This window comes from Pteropus medius, unplaced genomic scaffold, assembly GCF_902729225.1.
Source record: "Pteropus medius unplaced genomic scaffold, Ma_sr-lr_union100, whole genome shotgun sequence".
In the NCBI taxonomy this organism is placed as follows: domain Eukaryota; kingdom Metazoa; phylum Chordata; class Mammalia; order Chiroptera; family Pteropodidae; genus Pteropus; species Pteropus medius.
The window spans coordinates 45,890,312-45,911,550 of NW_024349800.1; the positions used below are offsets into that span (position 1 = coordinate 45,890,312).

Below are 21,239 nucleotides of genomic sequence, written 5' to 3' on the forward strand. Positions count from 1 at the left end.
TCTTCCATATAAACTTAGCAGTCATTTTCTCTAGTTCCAAATATTTCTTGGAAATTTGATGAGAAAAATAATCATTCTTAGTAAATTCAAAGAAAATTAACACTTTTAAATGTTAGCCTTTTGAAAAACATGTCATATAACTGCATCTATTTTTATCAAAGCCAACATTTTTGTCTTTATATAAAAATTTAAGTTTCACACTCATTCAATAAAACTAAATTATACTCTCAGCAATATGAAAGATTTTATTAGTTTTGTTCACTATTAGTATGTGGCCTTATGCCATCACACGGTCTCATAAACTTAATGAATGAATGAGATATTGTCAAGAGAGCATATTAGAACTTCTATATATACTATATCTGCAACCAAAGGTAAATGTGTAAATGTGGACAAACATTATGAATGGAATGTACACAAATTAAAACAGTTGTTATTTAGGTGGTCAGATATTTTTCTTGGTTTAGAGAAGGATCTCCACACCAGACCCCACCTCTAAATTTACTTAAATAATCCAGCTAAGTGGATTATTTGCTTGTTGCTGTTTCTATTCATCTCCGGGATACATAAACTGAAATTGAAATCCTACTACAGCAATAGTATTTATATAATAGCCAATTATTTTAAAACATACATTAATTATAACTTGTTTGAAACACTCAAATCATTACATCTGATGCAATCAAAACTCTTCTGTAAAAACCTACTTAAAAGATGACATTATAACAATATACAATAAGCACTCTAAAGACACCGGACTCTGAAATGATGGGAAAGGCAAACATGCCACCCTGTGTTCACTTTCTTTACGCTTCTTTCAAAAAGCACTGAGACCTTCAAGACAAGGAAAGGAGAAACAGAAATTTCACATAAAAAGAGTCATTTATGAGAGGAATTCATCTTAACTACCAGGAAACTGAGGGAACTGCTAACAAAAATCTCAAAACAATATTCCTTTTTTGAGATCGTTTTTTTAAAAACTATTTTTATGAATGTGGTATTATTTATTCTGCTTTTGTAAAATATGTTACTTTACCTTTAACAAGTTTGGGGCTTGTTAACGTTAACATCCCAGCATGCCCTGATAGATCAAGGCCACTAGCAAGCCATACTGGCCCACAAAGAATGTCTTCTTTATGATCTTCCAGAAAGGGACATAATCTAAGACCTAAAAAGAAAATTACATATTTTCTTTTAGTGTGTAATTTAAAAAGTAATATTTATTAAACAAATATCCATCCCACTTACATATACTACCACCACACAAAGTACGATACTCGGAATATGTTCAAGTAAGAATTCACTGTCATGCTAAGGAACTATAATTGATTATCTGCTATGTTGTTTTCCATTCCCATTTTAATTACATTCACCTTGATTTTCAAAACAATAAAAAATAAAACCATGACATATTTCAAATCCCAAGATATTAAAAGACAAGAATTGCAAGTATTAGCGCAGCTGTGTTCACAAAGACGAGCTGAAAGTGAAAGCACACTGCCAAAGCAGAATATAGGTTATTTCTTAATCATGTTCTTAAAACCAAGTTTTTGCAAGCCATAAAGAAATCTTTGCCCATCATGATGCATTTGGATCACTACTCCTTTTACTGTCATGGACAACAGCTCTATAATTTAACTCACACTGTGATTCCTCTACATCCATGTGCTGCATTTCTTCATTCAAATCAACCAGGGACGGTTTCCCATTTTGTTCCACTTCAATGTTAAGAGCTGGAGACAAAGGAAAGGTGATCTGCCTATCTACTGCTGTTTCTAGAGGATAAAAATATTAGTAAACTTAATTTTGCTTAATATCAATGACTTATGTGCCTAAAATTCTAAAATTTTCTGTTAAACTGGGAACTGCTGTGATTTTCATCACAGATGCCATAAAATGGTTGTCAAGAGGAAGAAAATCAGATTCAATTAATTCTTTCATACATTCTTCTCTCTCTTAATGGTAGTAAAATATTCACCTGAAGAAATAATATGCTGGTAACTGAACTAACAGTTTTTACCCAATGCTGCAGAGTACCGGCATCTGCAGTTTTAAAAATACCAATGCCTAAGTCCTAGACCCAATTAAATCAGAATCCGTCATGTTTCAAAAGAATACATACACACAAAAAGTCACACATAAGTAGACAACATACATACGTATTTCTGAAATAGGAAATTTTTCAGGTTTCAATGTTTTTAACCCCTGGTGTAAAGTAGCCTTTTTACTCTGAAATTATCTCCTGCCTTTTAAACTAACTTATTAAGAAGAAAGCACTGAGAAGTAACATCTAGTTCCCAATATGCTAAATGTGTACAATCTACTTTAATAACTCAATATATCAAATTCTGAACTTGTAAGATAACTAAAGATGGGTATATTTCTGGCATTACATGAAAGGCTGAGTTTCATGAATAATCTTAAAAGAATATGTGACTTCTATAACAAGTTCTTTTCCCAATCAAGTCTCCTCTTAAGAGTAATGAGTAAGTCTAGTAATGCTAAAAGTAAAACCAATTCACCAAGGAACTAATTGCATTTTCCAAAAAAACCCACATAACTGAATTATTCGAATTTATGCAATTCTGAACAATATTGAGTTACTGAAAAGCTCTACAATGTTCTCAAGATTAACTTTTCTAAATAAAACCACCAAAAGTAGAGTAGAAAACTAGCTGGGGGTGTGGGGGAGGCAGGAGAGAAGGAGGGGAGAGACGGTCAAACCTGAACAGTTAAATTGAAATTAGTCTTTTTAAGAAATCAACTACAAGGTAAAATCTTCAAATATAAGTTGATTTATTCTTACCATTGACTTTCCCTAAGCCCGGAGCTTTATTTTTCAGCAGTGTCACTTGTATCTGTGGAATATTGGTGATGTTTGAGTTCAAAACGAATTTGAAGTCCACATGTCCAACCATACAAGCTTTAGGTAGAACCAATTCAAATACATGTTCGTCCCAGCTGTTGCTGTTAAATAAGGGTGGAAATACTAAATAAAGCAAAAATCTTTCTTGGCCATAACCATATTATCACAAATATCTCCTTTCACACACTGATTTTTAGCCTCCAACAAAACTTAATGCTTCTCACAATGGAATCAGGAGAGAAGATAAGCAGCCCCTAATAGAGAGGTTAGACTTAGGCAATGAATGAATGATCCTACCTTATGAATTGATACCTGCCTTGGAAACTATACATTATAATAAATTTTTGTTTCTTACAGTGTGGACGAATGCATCAAAATTATCTGCAGATTCCTGGTCCCCACCCTAAACCTATGAGTATGGTCCCAGGAATCTACATTTTAAAATAAGAATTTCTTGTATCTTTTTTACACTTGTCCTTTCTGACTTAAACTATAAATGCTGAAAATAAAAACATCTCCAAACCGCACTTCTCCAACAAATTCCAGAGTCACATCCAAAAGTCTACCAGCCATGTCAAATTCACCATAAATAAATCTAAACTTCATGATTACCCACTCCAATCTCAGTGAACAGAAATTCCTTTCTCAACTAGCTCAGTCCAAAATCTCAGTCATCCCTGACTCTTCTCTCATACCATATGTTCAAGATATCAGCATATACTGTTCCTTCTAGCTCCAAATTGTATCCAGAATCTGACCACTCTTTCCACTGCTTCCATCAATTATCACCATAGTCAAAGCTACCATCACCATTTCACATGGATTACCACAAGAGCATCTAAACTAAATCCTTGTTTCCGCCCTATACATACCATACACTCACAACTACTGTCAACAGACCAGTCTAACTGTATCTTTCTAATAGATAAATTATATCACATCACTCTTGTACTCAAAACTGTCAAACATCTTCCCATCTCACTCAGCATTAAAGTCTCACTATGGCCTATAAATAACCTGATTATCAGCTACTTCTTTTGACCTTACCTCTTTCCACTTTCCCCTACGTTAACTGCACTCCTAGAATTCATAAAACACATTCCTCGAGGTCTTTGTACTTGCTATTGCCTCTTAATTAATATCTTCATGGAGGCCTTTCTTAGTCCCCTTATACTAAAAATATCACACACATTCTCTCTCTCTCTCGCTCTCACATACATATACACCCAACAACTACTCAATAACCATACTGTTTTAACAGATTTCATAGCTTTTATGACTATATGATATAGTAGATATTTGCTTACTGACTACCTCCTCTAGAATATAAATTCTATGACTGTCATATTACTAATGCCTACAAGAGTGACTGTGCAAAACAAACATTTAAATTTCTGTTAAATTAATGTGTGGACTAAAAAATCAAACTAAGTACAGTGGTCGGTTACTCTCACTATTTATTCCATAACTAAAAATATGCAAAATTTCTAAAATTAAGGTGACAAATGAAAGGTACAAAAGCTATTAATATAAAAAAGAGAAACAGTAATATATCTAGAATTCTATATTGCCAAATACATACATGGACTTAAAATTAAATACTCTGAAACAATGTTTTACCTGTCAGTCTGTAGTTTCCAAGTTCTAGTATGCTGAGCAGCATCTCCGTGGTGTTGCTGATGCAAATGTTGAGGATGCCTCCTTTGCTGCTGTTCTTGCTGAACTTCTACCCAACATGGAGGAACAGTAGCTGAAAACCGTGGAGTCAAAGTCTCAAAGCGGGTTAGCTCCACTAAAGATGTCAAGATGTCAAGGGTGAATGGCTGGTCCACCAATAAATCAACTCCTTAACAATAGTAAATGTAGAATTTGAAATAGATTTAAAAAAAAAGTTTTAATTGACGTTTTGTCTACTCAAACGGCAACATTTACCAAATAACCTGAAAGTTAATAATAATGTGGGCTCAGATGTCAACATGAAACTTAAGTAACTAGCAGTGACTATATTACAGGCATAAGAAAAATCCATCTTGAATATTTTAAATTATAAAGAGGGTACTCATTATTGGAGAAACCCAAACAACCTGTTAGAAGAGTCCTGACTGAGCTTTAAAAAGCCCTAATTAAGAGCAACAAAAGTAACAGTGCTAAATGTAAGCCAAACTTACAACATCCAATAATTAATTTTTAGAATTTTTTACAAAACAAAATGTTAAATATTAGCAAGTACATAACATCTGCCATTTTAAACAGTATTTTTTGCATTCTGTGGTAGTTAAAAATATATTATACCAGCATTATAACAATAATGACCAACTTCGGAGAGATTAGTTTTCTTTTATAAATACGTGTATTCACATTTGTGAAATGTCTAACACTGGAAAAAGCTGAAAGGCCATTGTTCTTGTTCCAATTAACAAAAATAAGTTAAAAAAAACTAAAATATAAAATCTGATAGGTTTAGAATGTCTTCACAAAGAAAATTTACACTGAGTTTTAGAAAACCATTACAAGTATACTTCGAACCACATTTTTTCTCAAAGCTTAGAGCTTTATGAATCTGACTGAAACTATATTAACTGTTTGTAAATAGAAATAACGCTTCAATGTCAGGATACGTTCTAAGAAATGCATCATTAGGTGCGAACATCATAGCATGCACTTATAAAAACCTAGATGGTATAGCCTAGGCTATATGGTATGGCCAACTGCTCCTAGGCTACAAGCTTGTTTAGCATGTTACTACACAAAAAAACCACAAGATTAAATCAAGCACAAGTGAAAATTATGCAATCATGAGACACCTTAAAACATGAGATGAGGCTACTGCCAGTATAACATGGCATAGTGTTTTATGAAAAACTTTTTTTCATAAGTTGAAAAAGTACACTCTAAAATAATGATAAAAAGTATAGTACAGTAAATACATAAGCCAAGAGCTCAGTCATTTATCAAGTATTATGTACTGTACATAACTATGTGCTATACTTTTATATGACTGGCAGTGCAGTTGGTTTGTTTACACCAGCATCACCACAAACACCTGAGTAATGCTTTGTGCTACAATGTTACACCAGCTAAGACTTCATTAGGAGATAGAAAATTTTCAGCTCCATTATAATCATATGGACAACCATCATATATACTATACGGTCCATCGTTGACCAAAATGCCGTTATTTCCTTCTCTAAAATTTAATTCATGGATTTTCCACTAAATAGCATTTTTATGACCTCTACATGAATATTCTTCTCCATTATACCAATAACCTACAAAATATGAAAACATTCAGCATGTTAGCTTTTTAAATCAAGTTGTACAGTTAATCAAGACAATCAAGTCTTGACTAATTATAGCAAAAGACATGAATCAATGTATCCAATTAGTGGACAATCTCGCCTCCCAAGAGCCATTTGGATGGGGGCGACTGTGTGTCCTACTGTAATCTAGTAGATAGAAGACAGGGATGCTGCTAATACAGCACAGGCCAGCCCTCCCACAACAAAGAATTATCTAGCCCAAAATGTCAATAGTGTTGAGGTTGGGAACTCCTGATAGATAAGATAGTGAAGACAACCGTATATTATAGCAATAACCACTGAAGTTAACATGTTATTATACTAGTAATCACTAAAAGTTTGCCTCTGATGCAAAGAAAAATGATTAAATGTCCAAATATAAGTGTCCGTCAGGACCAAATACCAACTCTATGTATTACTTCTATTTAGAATATGTTTGAGTTTAAACATGCTATTCATTAAAAATTTACTAAACTTCTTTAAAATGCTAGATTTGGGAGATAAAATGTAGTAAGTGATAAGGGTAAAACATAAGCTATGGAAATACAAAAGAACAGTAAGCATAAAAGTTGGGGAAAGAGAGCTCAGTGTAACATGTGAAGAGCATGAAACTGAATTACACACTTAAGAAATCATGAAAAGTTTACTATAACTAAACATTGAGAAGACTAGAGTCATTTCATAGAAGTCCACAAAACAAGTAAAGATTTTTAAAAGCAGGAGAAATATGCTAGCATTATTTTTCAAAAATATACTTCTAAAGTGCAGTGTAGAACAAGGATGGGAGAAGCAGCAAAAACAAAAACAAACTTATTTAAAGTTTCACAGTGGGGCAATGAGGGTCTATATATATTATATCAGGGAGAGAATATTCTTTCTGCTTTTCAATTCTAGTAGTAATGTCAGTATTATTAGCTATTCCACTGACTTTATACTTAATGAACTTTTTCTCTCTCTTATTTTTTTTTTCCTACATAACTAGAGCAAAAGCTCCTTAGTAGCCAATATAATGTTTTTCTCTCTTAGGTGACCTCACCAATATTGGTCAACCTACCACAGGTTGAGAACCATTTCTTATTTTAATGTATATAACATTTCCTAACAAACGTAAAAGTGATTTTTAAAAAATATATACAAAAACAAGCCTGGTGAAAGAATGTCAACAAGCAAATGAACTCCCCCAACAAAGCAATGAGGAGTTGACTATAAAAACTGAAATGATGTTTAAGATTATATAAGACTCAAACCTTTGACCATAACAAAAATTTGCTTTTAAGAAATCATTTAAAAACTTATTATCATACCTGAAATGCCAGGACTTGAGGGGTTTGATAAAGGTTTGGAACCTTCTGAAGATGGTTCTATTCCTTTAGAAAGAGATCCATCCACTAGTATATCAGCTTCATCAATATCATCACAAGTTCCTCCAATTTGGAGAAAATGAAGCTCACCACCTACAGTGCCGTAAAATTCCATCAACATAGATACATGGAAAATGGGTACACATACAAATACATACTACCAAGTTAAGAAACCTAATTTATTTTAACGTCGCTCAACAAATAAATGAACTACGAAAGTGATATATTTCCAAGAATTTAGAAATTAAATTGCCAAGGAATTACAACTGAAAATTAAACTGAATTAAGAAAATGGCGAATACATACTAATATATGGAAAGTTATTTATCTAGTACTTATTATGTGTAAGATATTATTTTACATGCTTAAATTAATTCATTTAGTCTTCACAAAAGCACTTGAGATAGGAACAATTATTGTAGCCACTTTACAGATGAGGAAACTGATACACTAGCTATACTGGGATCCACAGCCCAATTTCTTAATCCCAGTATAACGAAACTAAACAACAATTCTTAATTTTTTGAAGCACTCACAATGAAATGAAATCAAATTCAATTTCTATTTTTCATATCTCTGACAGAAAAAACTGAATGCAGACTTAGCAAATTTTTAAGACAAAAATCAATGAATAAAAGTATATTCTAATAAGAGTATTTGGAAAGTCACTTCTAGAACTACAGTTGATAAATCTTCTTCCTGAAAAGCAACTTTATAAAAACCTGGACAAAACTGTCATTCAACCAGGATGCGGCAAGCCATGAAAAAACAGCAGATTCACTGCTGCCAGAGGCAGCTCAAAGGATTTGGAGAGCTGTCAGTTTAAAGTGGCTCAGTGGCAACAAAAATGAGGCCCATCAACTGTGATACCTAAAGTCAGGATCCTATCTGGAGTGAGCGAATCACCAGAAATAACCAAGGATTTGACAGAGAATTTAAAAGAAAAAAGTGAGAGAAATACAGGGTTCTTGGTAAACTCTCCACATATCCCACATTGAACAGAGGTTATACACATGTGTAGCAAAGACTAGATGAGGCCCAAGCCATCAACACATTCCCAGGCAACTAAGTCTCCACGTCAACGCAGCAAAGACCTGAAAGGGCACAACAGAAAAAAAAAGAAAGAAAATAAAAGCCATAGTACACTTGAGAACACAGCATTGCTAACAAAGGTATTTGAGCACAACCACTGATCAAATCTTTGGCTGAATAGAAAACTATGTGGACAAAGAGGCAAAAATAAGAAACAAGGCTTAAAAATTAAAACCAGAGAAAAAGTGAAGAGACACATCAGCAGCAGCAAAAGAAACATATTTCACAGATTTAGTCCAGGTAGGTTACCAAACGAAGCAACAAAGCAACAACCACATCCAAAGGGGTGGGAGATCAGAATCCAGAGTTTCTACAGTGTTATTTAAAATGTCCGATATTAAATTAAAAATTATAAGACGTGCAAAGAAAAAGTGACCCATGCTTAAGAAAGTCAACATCAGTGAGAAATATCTGAGTGCCTCAGATTTAGATCTGGTAGATGAAGACTTCAAAGGAGCTACTGTAAATATTTTCAAAGAATAAGGAAACCAGGTGTGGAGAATTAAGGGAACAAATGGTGAAAAGGACTCAACAAATTAAGAATCTCAATAAAGAAAAAAATTATTCTAAAAGAACAAATAGGAAATTCTGGAAGTGAAAAGTAAAATAACTAAAACAAAAAGTGCACCTGAGAGGCTCAAAGCAGATTTTTAAAAATGAAAAGCATCTCAGAGACCTATGAGGAAGATCAAGTGTATGAGCATATATGTAATAGGAATTCCAGAAAAAAAGAGAACATAGAAAAAAAAAAATTTGATGAAATAATGGACAAAAAAATCTCCAGATTTGATGAAAAGCATTACACTACAAATCAAATCAGTTCAACAAACCTCAAGTCGTATAAATACAAAGAGATCTACAGATATATACATTATAGTCAAACTGCTGAAAGTCAAAGTCAACTCATCACAAACATAGAAACTACAATGGAAATTAATACCTGACTTATCAGAAACAATGGCGGCCAGAAGGCAACAGCATGACTGCAAAAACAGTCAACCAATAATTCTACATACAGCACTATACTTCAAAAATGAATGTGAAACTGACATTTCCAGATAAACAATGACTGAAAAAAATTTTTGCTAGCAGACCTGCCTTACAGTAAGTACTAAAGAAAGTCCCTGAAGATGAAAGAAAACAATACTAAATATACAAGAAAAAAAAGAGTACTATAATTAAGTGAACATATATTTTTTAATCTAACTTTTTTAAAAGATAAAGATTTTATAAAATAACTAATACTTTTTGCTTCGGTTTATAACTTATCTAAATGTAATATATAAGACAACAGTAGCAAGTAGCACAAACGTAGAAAACAGAAAAGAGCAGTTTCCATATTTTACTAGAATGAATATTATTTCACAAGTAGTGTGATTAAGTTAAACCACTAAGACTATAACTCCAAATAGTAGTATGATGCTCCTGAATTTATGATGGGGTTACTTCCCAACAAACCCATTCTAAACTGAAAATATCGCTATCGAAAATGCATTTAATACATCTAACCTATCAACATCATAGCTTAGCCTAGCTAGTTTTTACTGAATGCATATAGCTTTTACACCATCATAAAGTTGAAAAATCCTAAATCAAGCCACCTTAGAGTTGGGACTGTCTCTTTTTTTTTTTATTTAAATATCATCACAAGCACTGTGACATCATGCCAAATGGCAGCATAGGAAATTCTAGATAAGAAGCTCTAGTCTTCTAGTCAGTGTCTCCATCAAAGCAACAACAGAACTAGAGGAGTGACTAGAACTCTGGAACCTAACACAACAACCAGGAGTGCCTGATGAAGGAAGAGGATGCTGATATGCGATAAGAGTGGCCTGCAGGAACTAGCTGCCATGCACCATTCTCAGTCCTGTCTCAGCTGCTTGAAAAGTGGCTGACATTTCTGGACTGGCTGGCTGGTACAAGGGTGGGTGGTAGGAACCTTGTTTCATATATATGTATATGTATATACATGTATGTATATTCTATTTCCAAATACTAAACAAAGATAACTGCATCAAATGTACTTTTTAGTATATTATTCATATTATCAGGGCTAATTAAATTAACGTACGGCATTTATTAATTGTAGATTTTTATCAAAAGACTCAATGATTTTCCAAGAGAAAAAGGGTTTTATCCAATCTGAATATATTCATACAAGACAGTGCCGCATACATCTGATTCGCAGTCGGCAATGCTTTTTAAAATTTTAATATCTACTTTATAGACTGTCGTACAAACATTTTAATCAACGTTTCTCTCCTGTTTACTATTAATCTAATCTTTTCAAATGCATCTTGAAGAACTGGGGGATAATTTTCAAAGTGGTTAACTTCTGAAGCTTTCTCTCATCCTTCAATTCATTGAATATATCCCCTCCCACATGAGATCACTTACTAGAATATTTCACTGTCCAAACTCCAAGAATACATTAATTTATTTTATGGCTTAAATAATATTTCTCCTTTGAGTCACCAAAAGCATATTTCATCAAATAGTAATTTAAATCATTAAATCCTGATTGTATTCTGGAAAATACTAGTATTTTACAAAGATGTGCCCTAAAGCCAGGTCCTTTGGGTTTTAAATCCAGCTTCATTTTGGATGGCCAATGGCAAATTAAATTGTCTTCATTTTTAAAATCTTTCAGATTAAGATTCAAAAAAGTCAACGCATGACTCCTGCTTTTGTTATGTTCCAGTAGTATAATGTAATTAAATCAATTCTGATGACAGACTGTCAGGTTTGAACGATGACTCTGTCATTTATTAGCTCTGTGACTTAGGCAAGTTACTTAACCTCTCCTTCCCTCAGTTTCCTTATCTGTAAAATGGAGACAATGACAGTACAGATCTCATAAGTTGGTGTGATGACTAAACAAATTAAGAGGTAAAGCTCTCACAACAATGAACTGGCACATACATGATCAATAAATTCAAATTACCTTACATACCACATAATATTTTAATGGTTCTTTTGAACTTTATCAACTCTAATTCATAGTTTTATTAGTCTAAAGTTATTCTATACTGCTCAATTTTCAAATTAATCTAGTTGGGTTTTTATGTTATTTGATGATTTTTCCCCTTGTTATTTCACTTGATGTAATTCAAAGAAAGCTATCTGAAACCACTACATTCACCATTATCTTCTTAGCTAAATTCGTGAAATCTTTTAAAGAGAAGAAAAACAGATTAATTCCTACCAGAATCACATGAGATATAACTCTTCTCAAATCAAGTTCCTCTGCTAAGTACTGGCTACAGTTACCTAGGCTTCAAATTGTCTTCTGGCCCTAAACTCCTACTAAACTATCATCAGGACTATTCATTTTGCCTGATAATGGCAGTAATACTTTTCAAAAACTGCTTTCTCTCTCCAACTTAAAATACATATGGAAAAAAAAAACAAAACAGGAAAAACTGCACACTTCCTGTTAATCTATACGGAGTCTCAGATATTGCGAAACTGATTCACTATCAACCAAAGGTCAGGAGTAAATCAAACAAAAAAATTATTTGACCAAAGTAATAATTATTTGTTAAATATTTTTATTTCAGAAAATAAGGACCAATATTTGTGCCAGAAACTTTACATATATTATTTCATTTAATTCTAACAAGCCTATTAATAGGCCTTCTTATCCCAGTTTAAAAATAAAGAAACAAAGGTTTACTGAGTTTAAAGTAACTTGCCCAAGGCCACAAAATTGAGCAGATGCAGAGTCAGGACTCACAGAAACAACAGCAGGTTATTTTCTTGAGGTTAAAGCAGAGAAGATACTTTCTGAGAGATTTATTAACTTATTTACAATTAGAATCCTTACCTAGGGCAGTAGAAAAGAGTTTTAAAAACAGTTAAATCAGTAGAAAGATTTACCACTTCATTATAAAAGAATAAATTCCTCTCCATCTATATGGATCTAAAATTCCTAGTAGGTATGCACATCAACGAATTCCTATACAATAATTTTGTAAGATTTGTAGACAAACCAAACTACTTACCTTTGGTGCACGCACACAGCCTGTCTGTGCCTGAGCAGTAAATGACAGAAACAAATGTGTCCTGTTCCTCAGTGCCCTCTTTTTTGGGAGGTTCCACTTTGGCCAAAATTTCAAAGTTTGAAAGATCTAATATTTTTACATATCCTCCCTGAGTGGTTATTACCAGGTGTCCAAGAGTAGAAATATCACACTTTTTCTCTCTCTCAATGCCATTCTTTGAGGTTAACTGCATTTCCTCAACAGGTTCCTCACAGTCATCCTCTCGATTATCCAGTATATCTGGTGGAAGCAATATGAGCGAGGTAATTGTGTCCTGGGGATCTTTGATATGTTGGATTTTTATTGGCTCCTCTTCTAAAGTCACTATCCGAGTGGCATAATTCATTTTATAAAGTATTAAATATCCACCGCTAACATTCCTCTGCTCAGGCTGAATTATCAAAGGAGTTTGTACATCTGCTGGTGATTCATGTTGAATTACACTAATATTTGCACCATTCACTACAGGAAGACTGGATTCCAGCTCACCTTTCCGTCTATTACATAGTGCAGAGTTTAATTTATTTAAATTATTCAAGGCCTCTACTTGATTTATTGCACTCAAGGATTCAACAGGGCATGTCCGCAGTCCTACCAACAAATGAATTCCATCAGCACAAGGAGTTATTGAGTCTATACAAAGATTTTCCTCCTCTGCAAACTTTGGTAGCCTCAAGCACTGAACCAAAGTCCCAGGCTTGGGAAACACAGAGTTCCACTTCTCAGAATCTGGAGAGGTAAGGTTGGCTGCTGCATCCGCGAATTGCTGAATGTAAGTCACAGGAGGATCCTGCAACAACAACTGCTCCTGACTATCCAGTTCCATTTCAATAATCTGTGGAACTGTAAAACCATCATCATGCAAACTTTTACTCATTATATTGTTCATCTGTGAAAAGATTTTTCCTGCTTTCTCATCAGATTCCTTGATGCTATAAAGAAGCAAAATGGGTAAAGTCCTCCTAACCAGAGGAGAATTTAATTCTGAATTAGTGCAGGATTCATTGTCAGTTGACCCTTGTTCTGATATACTTTCACCCTGAGTTCTGCTTAAACCATCCAGTGACCTGTGAGAATTACTACTAATGGGTGAGGTAGCAGGAGATTTATATGTTAATAAACCTCCAGCTAACAAACATGGAAAGGGAATGTTGTGTTGTTCCTGGTGCTTTTCCTTTGTCTTTTCACTCTTAGAGTTTGTTAAGCAAGGATTTGCCCCAAGTTCTTCAAGATCCTTAACAGTATCTTCAAGCACATTTGCAACAATCTCCCACTGAAGTTTTTCTGGCTGCTGGAGAATGCTGAGTGCTGTTATATCAAGGCTCACTTCCATGGCTTCTTCTGTGATGTATGCCCTTTAAAAAGAACAATTTATTAGCAATGGCCTTGTGAATGTAAATCAAAATCTGGTGTATAACGTTTTCATTAATTTTCATTTTTATTCATCTAGTTGGTAACATTATATAAGTTATAAAATATATAAGTACAAAATTTAAAGTATTTTAAAGGAAATTTAATTGCATCTGAGATGAATCTACCCAGAAAAACCACAAAGGTATTCAAGAGACTCAAAATTACTTTCAATTCGGAATATATTCACCTGGCAAAACTCTGTTTTTAAATTACGAGAATAAAAGGGTTAAAGGATGAAGACATCATCAATATCAAAATAATGAGAATTCTACCATTCAATTCTAAACTTAAAAACACTCAATACTATTTTGTTTGTGGATGTCATTTATGCACTTTTTAAAATAGCTATGAAACACTGTAATCTCAGTTCTCTTCCCTTTACCATTTAGGATTCATGGCATCATCTCCTCACCAATCATCCTAATTATCAGCTGATTGTCACAGCACACAATTTAATTCTAACCTCAGCTTACAAAACCATAATAACTAGAAAGAAAAGTTCCCCAAATCTGTCATTTTTAAAGTGAAACTTAAATGTCTTATTATCTGCTAACTTTTAGTTCATTTAAAGTCAACTATATTATATTACCCCTTACTGACCTTTTGTCTATCACGTGTTCTTCAAGTTGTCTCCTTACAAAGAGTACGTTTGTCTCAATGCTCCAAATATCTGTCTACACAAAACCCTGCCATAAATATCAGTCAACCCCTGAACCAGGTATAATCTCTTGATATCAAACTGAAAGTTTCAACCAATCTGTTTTATCTGAATAGCACAAACCACTATCACTTAGGCAACAATATTAGCAATAATAATGTAAAGATCACTCTACATAACTTGGGGAAATACAAAAAAATTGGAATGGGCTTTACAATTTGAGATAAGAATGCAGAAGAGTAAAGAAAATAAATATAATTCAAGGTGATTGCATGAAAATTTGAAAGCTATCCAAGTAAAAGAATCAACGAGAAAGCAACAAATGGAATATTCAACATTTAAAATATACTGAAAGTTCTGTTTATACCATTTTTGTTAACTATTTCATTAACAGTATCTTCAAAATGCTCAGACGGCTTTACCTAGAATTTCACATTTTCTGAGGATAATCTCACATCACATAATGTCACTATTATCATTCTAAAACCGAAACCACTTCTAAGTAGAAGAAAATTAAGTTATAAACTCAATAATTTAATTGTCCTAATGAAGCTATTAATTTATTTAATCACTCATTTGGCCAAACTCACATGTAGCATGTAAAAAGCCATGTAATATTTTTATATATTTACTCTACTAATTTACTAGACTTGAAATTAAATGTTGACAGTAAGATTTTTATAACATGTAGTACACTATAATAAATCTTGAGAATGCTCAACTATTTATCAGACTAAACTGAAACACTTAAATGATTTCGTTAAAGTTATGGTAGAAAATTGCCAAGAAAAGGCTATTTTATTCTATGAATATAAAATATATATAAACAAAGTAAATTAACCATAAGTTACATATTTTAACACATACTTAAGATAATATTCAAAGTAAATGGAATGTGAGATGAGACTGTTCATTAGAAAGGAAAATACAACCAGTGGCATTACTACTCTGCTTGTTCCAAACTATTTCATCAGTATCTGGGAAACAGCATATGCCACACTTTCTACTTCAAAGGACTGACAGGGCACAGTGACGACTATGAAATACTGCAGTAGGGAAACCTGTTGTCTTTACTTACATCAGAATTTCTCAAACCCACTGTACCATATTATACCTGTAGTATAATATTCTTCAGATAATTATTTTGGGACATCCCCCTCTCTTATACTTAAGTAACATCAACTCACAGTTGCCAGCTAACCTTCCTGAGGTTAGCAATTAGGTTTTTATCTAGGCTCTTTTCTAAAACCATTGAATTTCAATCTGACTCCTTCTTCAATCTCCTAACAAACGATTTCTTACTCTTCACAAGAAGCAATATGTCCTGAATTCTGACATATGGCCCCCAAACCAAACTTTTCTCTCTAACATCATCAAAATACTTTCAAAAGTCATAACCTTTAACTGAAAACCAGATAAAAGTCTCTTAGCCTCCACTCGCATTTTTGAAATTAAAAAATATATTCAATTATGTTTCAGACCATATCACTGAATTTGATGGGAATCACAGAGTTGGTAAATATAAGCTATACAATAGCACCTAGGACTTATTTTAGATAATTCAGGAAAAGAACACATCTTCCATTAATATCACAGGTCTCCATAAAGTCAACAATAATCTTTCAATACAATGGCTTAGAATATAATTATATTATCATATTCTAATTATGTACAATTATATCAATATAATTAGCTTAAAAGATACATATTTTACTACAAATAAATGAGCTACTTTCAAATCCCAAAAGGAGGCAATTAAAATTTTTGAACTAGAAGAATTTTTTCCTCTTACCATTGCTACCATTTAATACTACATAAGGACAACACTCCCAAACCTAAATGAGGTATCACAGAAAGAGTCGACAAAAATGTATGGTAATGTTTTTACATATTGGGAAGTAAAGTAAACAGGACTACAGTATCTACAGGAAATGTGAAAGATCAACCAGGCATAGATGAAAAAGATAAAGGTAGAGAAAGGATAAGAAAATAGATCAAAGATAGATATAATTACAAAAATACCTACTGAGATCCTTAGACCCAGAGAAAAGAGCAAAGTTATAGCATTCAAAGGAAAAGTTATGATAAGAATCAAAAAATTTTAAGAGCAGAAAAAGGGACATTTAGTTCAAATACTAAATTTAACAAAGAAAAAACTGAGGCCCAGCTAGATTAAGTAGCTTGACAAGACCAAAGAGCTATTTTGTAGAAGAGATCGAGCTCTAACTAGGTCTCCAGGTGACCAGTGACCAGTTTATTATCCTTTATCAGATTAAGAATATGCAATAGTAGTCCTTTTCTGTTTTTGCAAAGGGACATCAAAGAGGGAAAAGAGCATTATCTTCCTAAGACTAAATTTTTTAAAAATGAAATCTTTTTCTGAAGCTAATTATGCATCTGTACGTCATTTAGGGTATTTTCCTACTTTTTTGTTGATTTTTTTCATTTCTAAGAACTAGCTCAAAAGGCAACTAAAAGTTAACCTCAAATCAACCCAGTATTGTTTAGTGGCTTTAAAAAGGATTTCAAGACAAATCAGAATTTAAAGAACACTTGCTATTCTTCTACACTAACTATAACTTTTAACAATGATAGCATACAAAACGTCTCTTCTAGAGAAATTTAATAAGTTTATATATGTCCTTAGTTCATGAGATTTGACATAAGAGAATAGCCACAATTTAGTAATTGTCACTTTTTAAAAATACTGGCTAATTCCCAGGTACTACGTTTCTTATTTTTATCTAGTCCCCAAAATTCTAACAGATGTTAATATAACCATTTTATATATTAGACTATAATTAAGTGACAGGATTTGAATTCCAACATGGTAAAACTATTCTGAGATGTATTATTAGCCTTGCCTATACTACAACTACATTAAAATATGAAGCATACTCTTTTGCCTTAATATTTCATAAGTTAATGAGTCTCATTAAGGCAGCATTTAGTTGATGGCTTAATGTCTAGGATTTTATACTTGAAAATTTATTTTCTATTCGTCTGTTTTCTTTTGGGAATAAAGAACTTTAAATGTTATTTTCATTTAACAAGAGAATACATTATGCAAATAAACTGAATACTTTCTGAAGAGCTTAATGTTAACTCTCTGACATCTCTGACAAAAATTTGGTGAAACTGTCCCTTTACTTCCTTTGGCTCAAATAGGGACAATTTAAAATTTAAGTATGGAACACTATATACTACTAATTGAAGATATCTAACATTTTTTACATACCTGTCACAGAATCTGATCTGGAATGTTCGTCACTGTCTGAATCCTCCAGTAAATCATCACTTTTAAGACAAAGTAAAAAAAAAAAAAATTTGAATTTCAAAAAAATGTATACATTACATGAGAACAAAAGAAAAGTGTGTTACAATAACCACTGCTTTAAATCTGGAATATAAGTATCATAAAAATTATTAATACTAGCTTGAATGGTATGTATAAGTCATCCAAGACCACAACTGATTAACGATGCTCACAAGGAATCATCCTAAATCATTAAATAAATCTCTGCCTGAAACAGAATGTGGAAACCTCTCAGAATCTATAACAGAATTTGAAGGAATCTGAAGACTATTAAGGTGTGACTAGGGATAGTTTGGGCAAATAAAAGGATAAAAGAGAGAGCCAACTAATAAAGGCAAAAGCTTCCAGTAGTAAAATTTTAATTACTATTCTATTATTAAGTTCAGGAAAGTTACCCTAAATCCAATAGGAAAGCTGTATAAAGATGTGAGTATGTACATGTACTCAAACACACTGCATTTCATTTTCGTTTTGTATTTGGTTTGTTGTTTTGGAAGGGCTAAAGAACTCCTTGACAAACAGGAAACCTATTACAACCCAGAAGTTAGGAGTTAAGACAACAAAATATCCCCTTCTTTCGCTCTGCTCTCAGATGGCCAAGAAACTGTCCACCTCTCTCTTTGCATCCATCTTTATCCTCACTCTCCATAGTTAGCAGATAAGAAAAAAGATATAATTGCAGATCATTCTAGCATAATATTAGGCTATGTCTGTACTCTCATAATCAGCACTTCTATAGTTCTAAATTTCTGATAACCTCAATTGCAAAAATAGAGAGATGCATTTTGCAGGAATTAAAGGTAATTCTCTTTTTGAAACAATGTATTGTACTTACATCTGAAATACCCAGGCATTTATAATGTTGTTTTAAATGAAATGTAAGTTAGTAACCTCTGTTAAAAAAAAAAAAATGTTTAAATTTTTGAGAGGGAGAAACCTGCTTAGATATTTTTGACAAATTTTCTGAGTTTTAGTTTTTTCAAGTGGTAATAACTGTCTATAAATTAATTTCATCCTTTAATTTAAAACAAAAAGAATTAAGATCAGCTGCTAATTAGCCTCAAGCTATTTAAACACTAATTGGCTGGTTTCAGAGAAATAATAAAGATACTTGGGAAAACAAAGCCCAAGAGGAAATATTAATGAATAGGAATTATCCAGAATGAAGAAGTCCAAACCAAGAAGATACAACAGGTTTCAAATACAGAAGGGCTTTTACGTTAAGAAAAATAACCAAATATAACCCAGCTGTACTGATAATAGGTTACAGGTTAAAAGAAGGAATTGAGATGTCTCAAAATGAAGTTACAAAGATTACAAAGGGTTGGCAGACGATCACCTTTTAAGGCAAAAAAAAAAACAACAAAGAAAAGCTTTCCCTGAAGGTCTTCAAAATACAATAATTTTTAAAAATTTTATGATAGAAAAATTTTCATGCTACTGTATGATAAAATCGCATGAGTAAAATCATTGAATGGTACACTGAAAGGGTGAATTTTATGATATGTAACTGCACCTCAATAAAACGTTAAAAAATTCATAAGGTTGAAAAACTATATACAAATACACATTAAAAAGTACACATAAACTGGATGGTATGATTATGGGTACTATAAGTTTCTTCAGTTATTTCTCTGTATTTTCCAATTTTTATACAATAAGCATGTATTACTTATATAATAGACAGTAGATTTACTAAAGCCTTTTACATGATACAAAACCTTTTACAAAGTAATAAATATGTAAAATAAATATTACGAATAAGTTTTAAATGTTTACTAAGATTATATGTGTTTTGAAAACTAAACATACTAATATTATAGGGGTACCTTAGTTTTGATATACCAATACTATAAACAATTTTAAAGATAACTCAGGAAATTTTTGCCAATTTGAAAGACATAACATATAAATAAGACAAAAATGTTAATTCATTAAAATTAAGTGTTTCCCAAATAAATATTTTTTGTGGAATAAATTGAGAACAAAGACAAATATTATCATCTAAAGAGAAATGGTCAAAAACAATTCCTAAGCAAGATATACTGCTAATTACTTTCCACTTCTCAGCTAAGCTTTAATTTCTTCAATTAATGCATTATTCGATAATGAAACTCATATGGCATATATTTTAAAAATAAATATACTGTATCTTGTACCACAAAGTCAGAAGTAGTTTGGTTTATTATATTCACTACCAATCCAACAGGACTCCTGCTATCTCTGGGAGAAGGGAAGGTCAGCAAAGGGGCTTGACCTTAGAAATGAAGTTCCACCTCTTCGGCTTCTTCCTACCATCCCAAATTACAGTAATCTTTCTGTATGATTCATTTCACATTTTCTTGGGAGAAGAGGGCCCTTCTATCCTAGACAGACTAAATCTCCTTAAAAGCAGACAGAAAAATTTATATCTCAATTCCAGCAAACTACCCCACATGATACCTGTCCGGCAGAAATACTGGATATATTTATCTAAAATGTACATTTTACCTAAAGTGTGCGTGTGTGTGCACACACATGCATGTAATCTTAAAAGTATATCTTGATTCAATTTTTAATCCCCCAAATATAAAACTCCAAGACAAAAGTTTTAATTAAAATCAGTATTCAAAAAAAGTACCAATTTCATTATCTTGTATTAATTTTCCACTAACTCTAAGAAAATCAGAGACTAAACATGCTCACTTTCCAGTCCTATTGAAAAATGCAGACGAAAACTCAATGGCCAGCTGCTTTCCCATCAAGCTCTCACTGAGATTTATAGTAACTGAGAACAACCATGAAGCTTTAATTCATTTGGTTCCAGAGCTCAGACCACATTCATTTACCTACCCATAATTTATACATACTACCACCAAGAGGCACTAAACAAAGGTAACCTTCCCAACCTATATGCTGTAAATCTTCCATTAATGCCCTTAATGATATAATTTCCATTAATCAAGTTTTATATTAGTTCTTAATGAAAGTGCATGCCACTAAAGAGGCTGAGAAGTAAAATGATGAATCACTGACTAGTGTAATATTATCCATCAGTAACATAAGAATCCCCTGCAAGCAAAATGATAGATCAGCTCAGTATATCAGAACATATCTGATCACAGTTAAATAGGCTCCATTTCATACTGCTACCTTCAGAATCTTAAAAAGAGGTAGCTGTTAATGCTTAAGACAAGTTGACTGGTTTGTGG

General features: G+C 32.6%; 1 protein-coding gene across 11 annotated transcripts in view; it reads right to left on the reverse strand.

Annotated features, from left to right (window-relative positions):
• BIRC6 (baculoviral IAP repeat containing 6) overlaps positions 1-21,239 on the reverse strand; it is a 190,170-nt gene that overhangs the window by 130,212 nt on the left and 38,719 nt on the right. For 6 of the 11 annotated variants that reach the window (XR_005658299.1, XM_039887440.1, XM_039887447.1 and 3 more), the window contains 7 exons: positions 17,971-18,029; positions 12,623-14,016; positions 7,470-7,619; positions 4,487-4,712; positions 2,807-2,967; positions 1,644-1,775; positions 1,037-1,168 (listed from right to left, as the gene is read on the reverse strand). Coding sequence is in view for 10 of the 11 variants with exons in the window: in XM_039887440.1 (XP_039743374.1) it covers positions 1,037-1,168; positions 1,644-1,775; positions 2,807-2,967; positions 4,487-4,712; positions 7,470-7,619; positions 12,623-13,994 (2,173 nt within the window). In the remaining variant the exon portion in view is untranslated. Of the gene's footprint in view, positions 1-1,036; positions 1,169-1,643; positions 1,776-2,806; positions 2,968-4,486; positions 4,713-7,469; positions 7,620-12,622; positions 14,017-17,815; positions 17,827-17,966; positions 18,030-21,239 lie in introns of all 11 variants that reach the window. The other 5 variants (XM_039887450.1, XM_039887449.1, XM_039887444.1 and 2 more) reach the window with 3 other exon arrangements.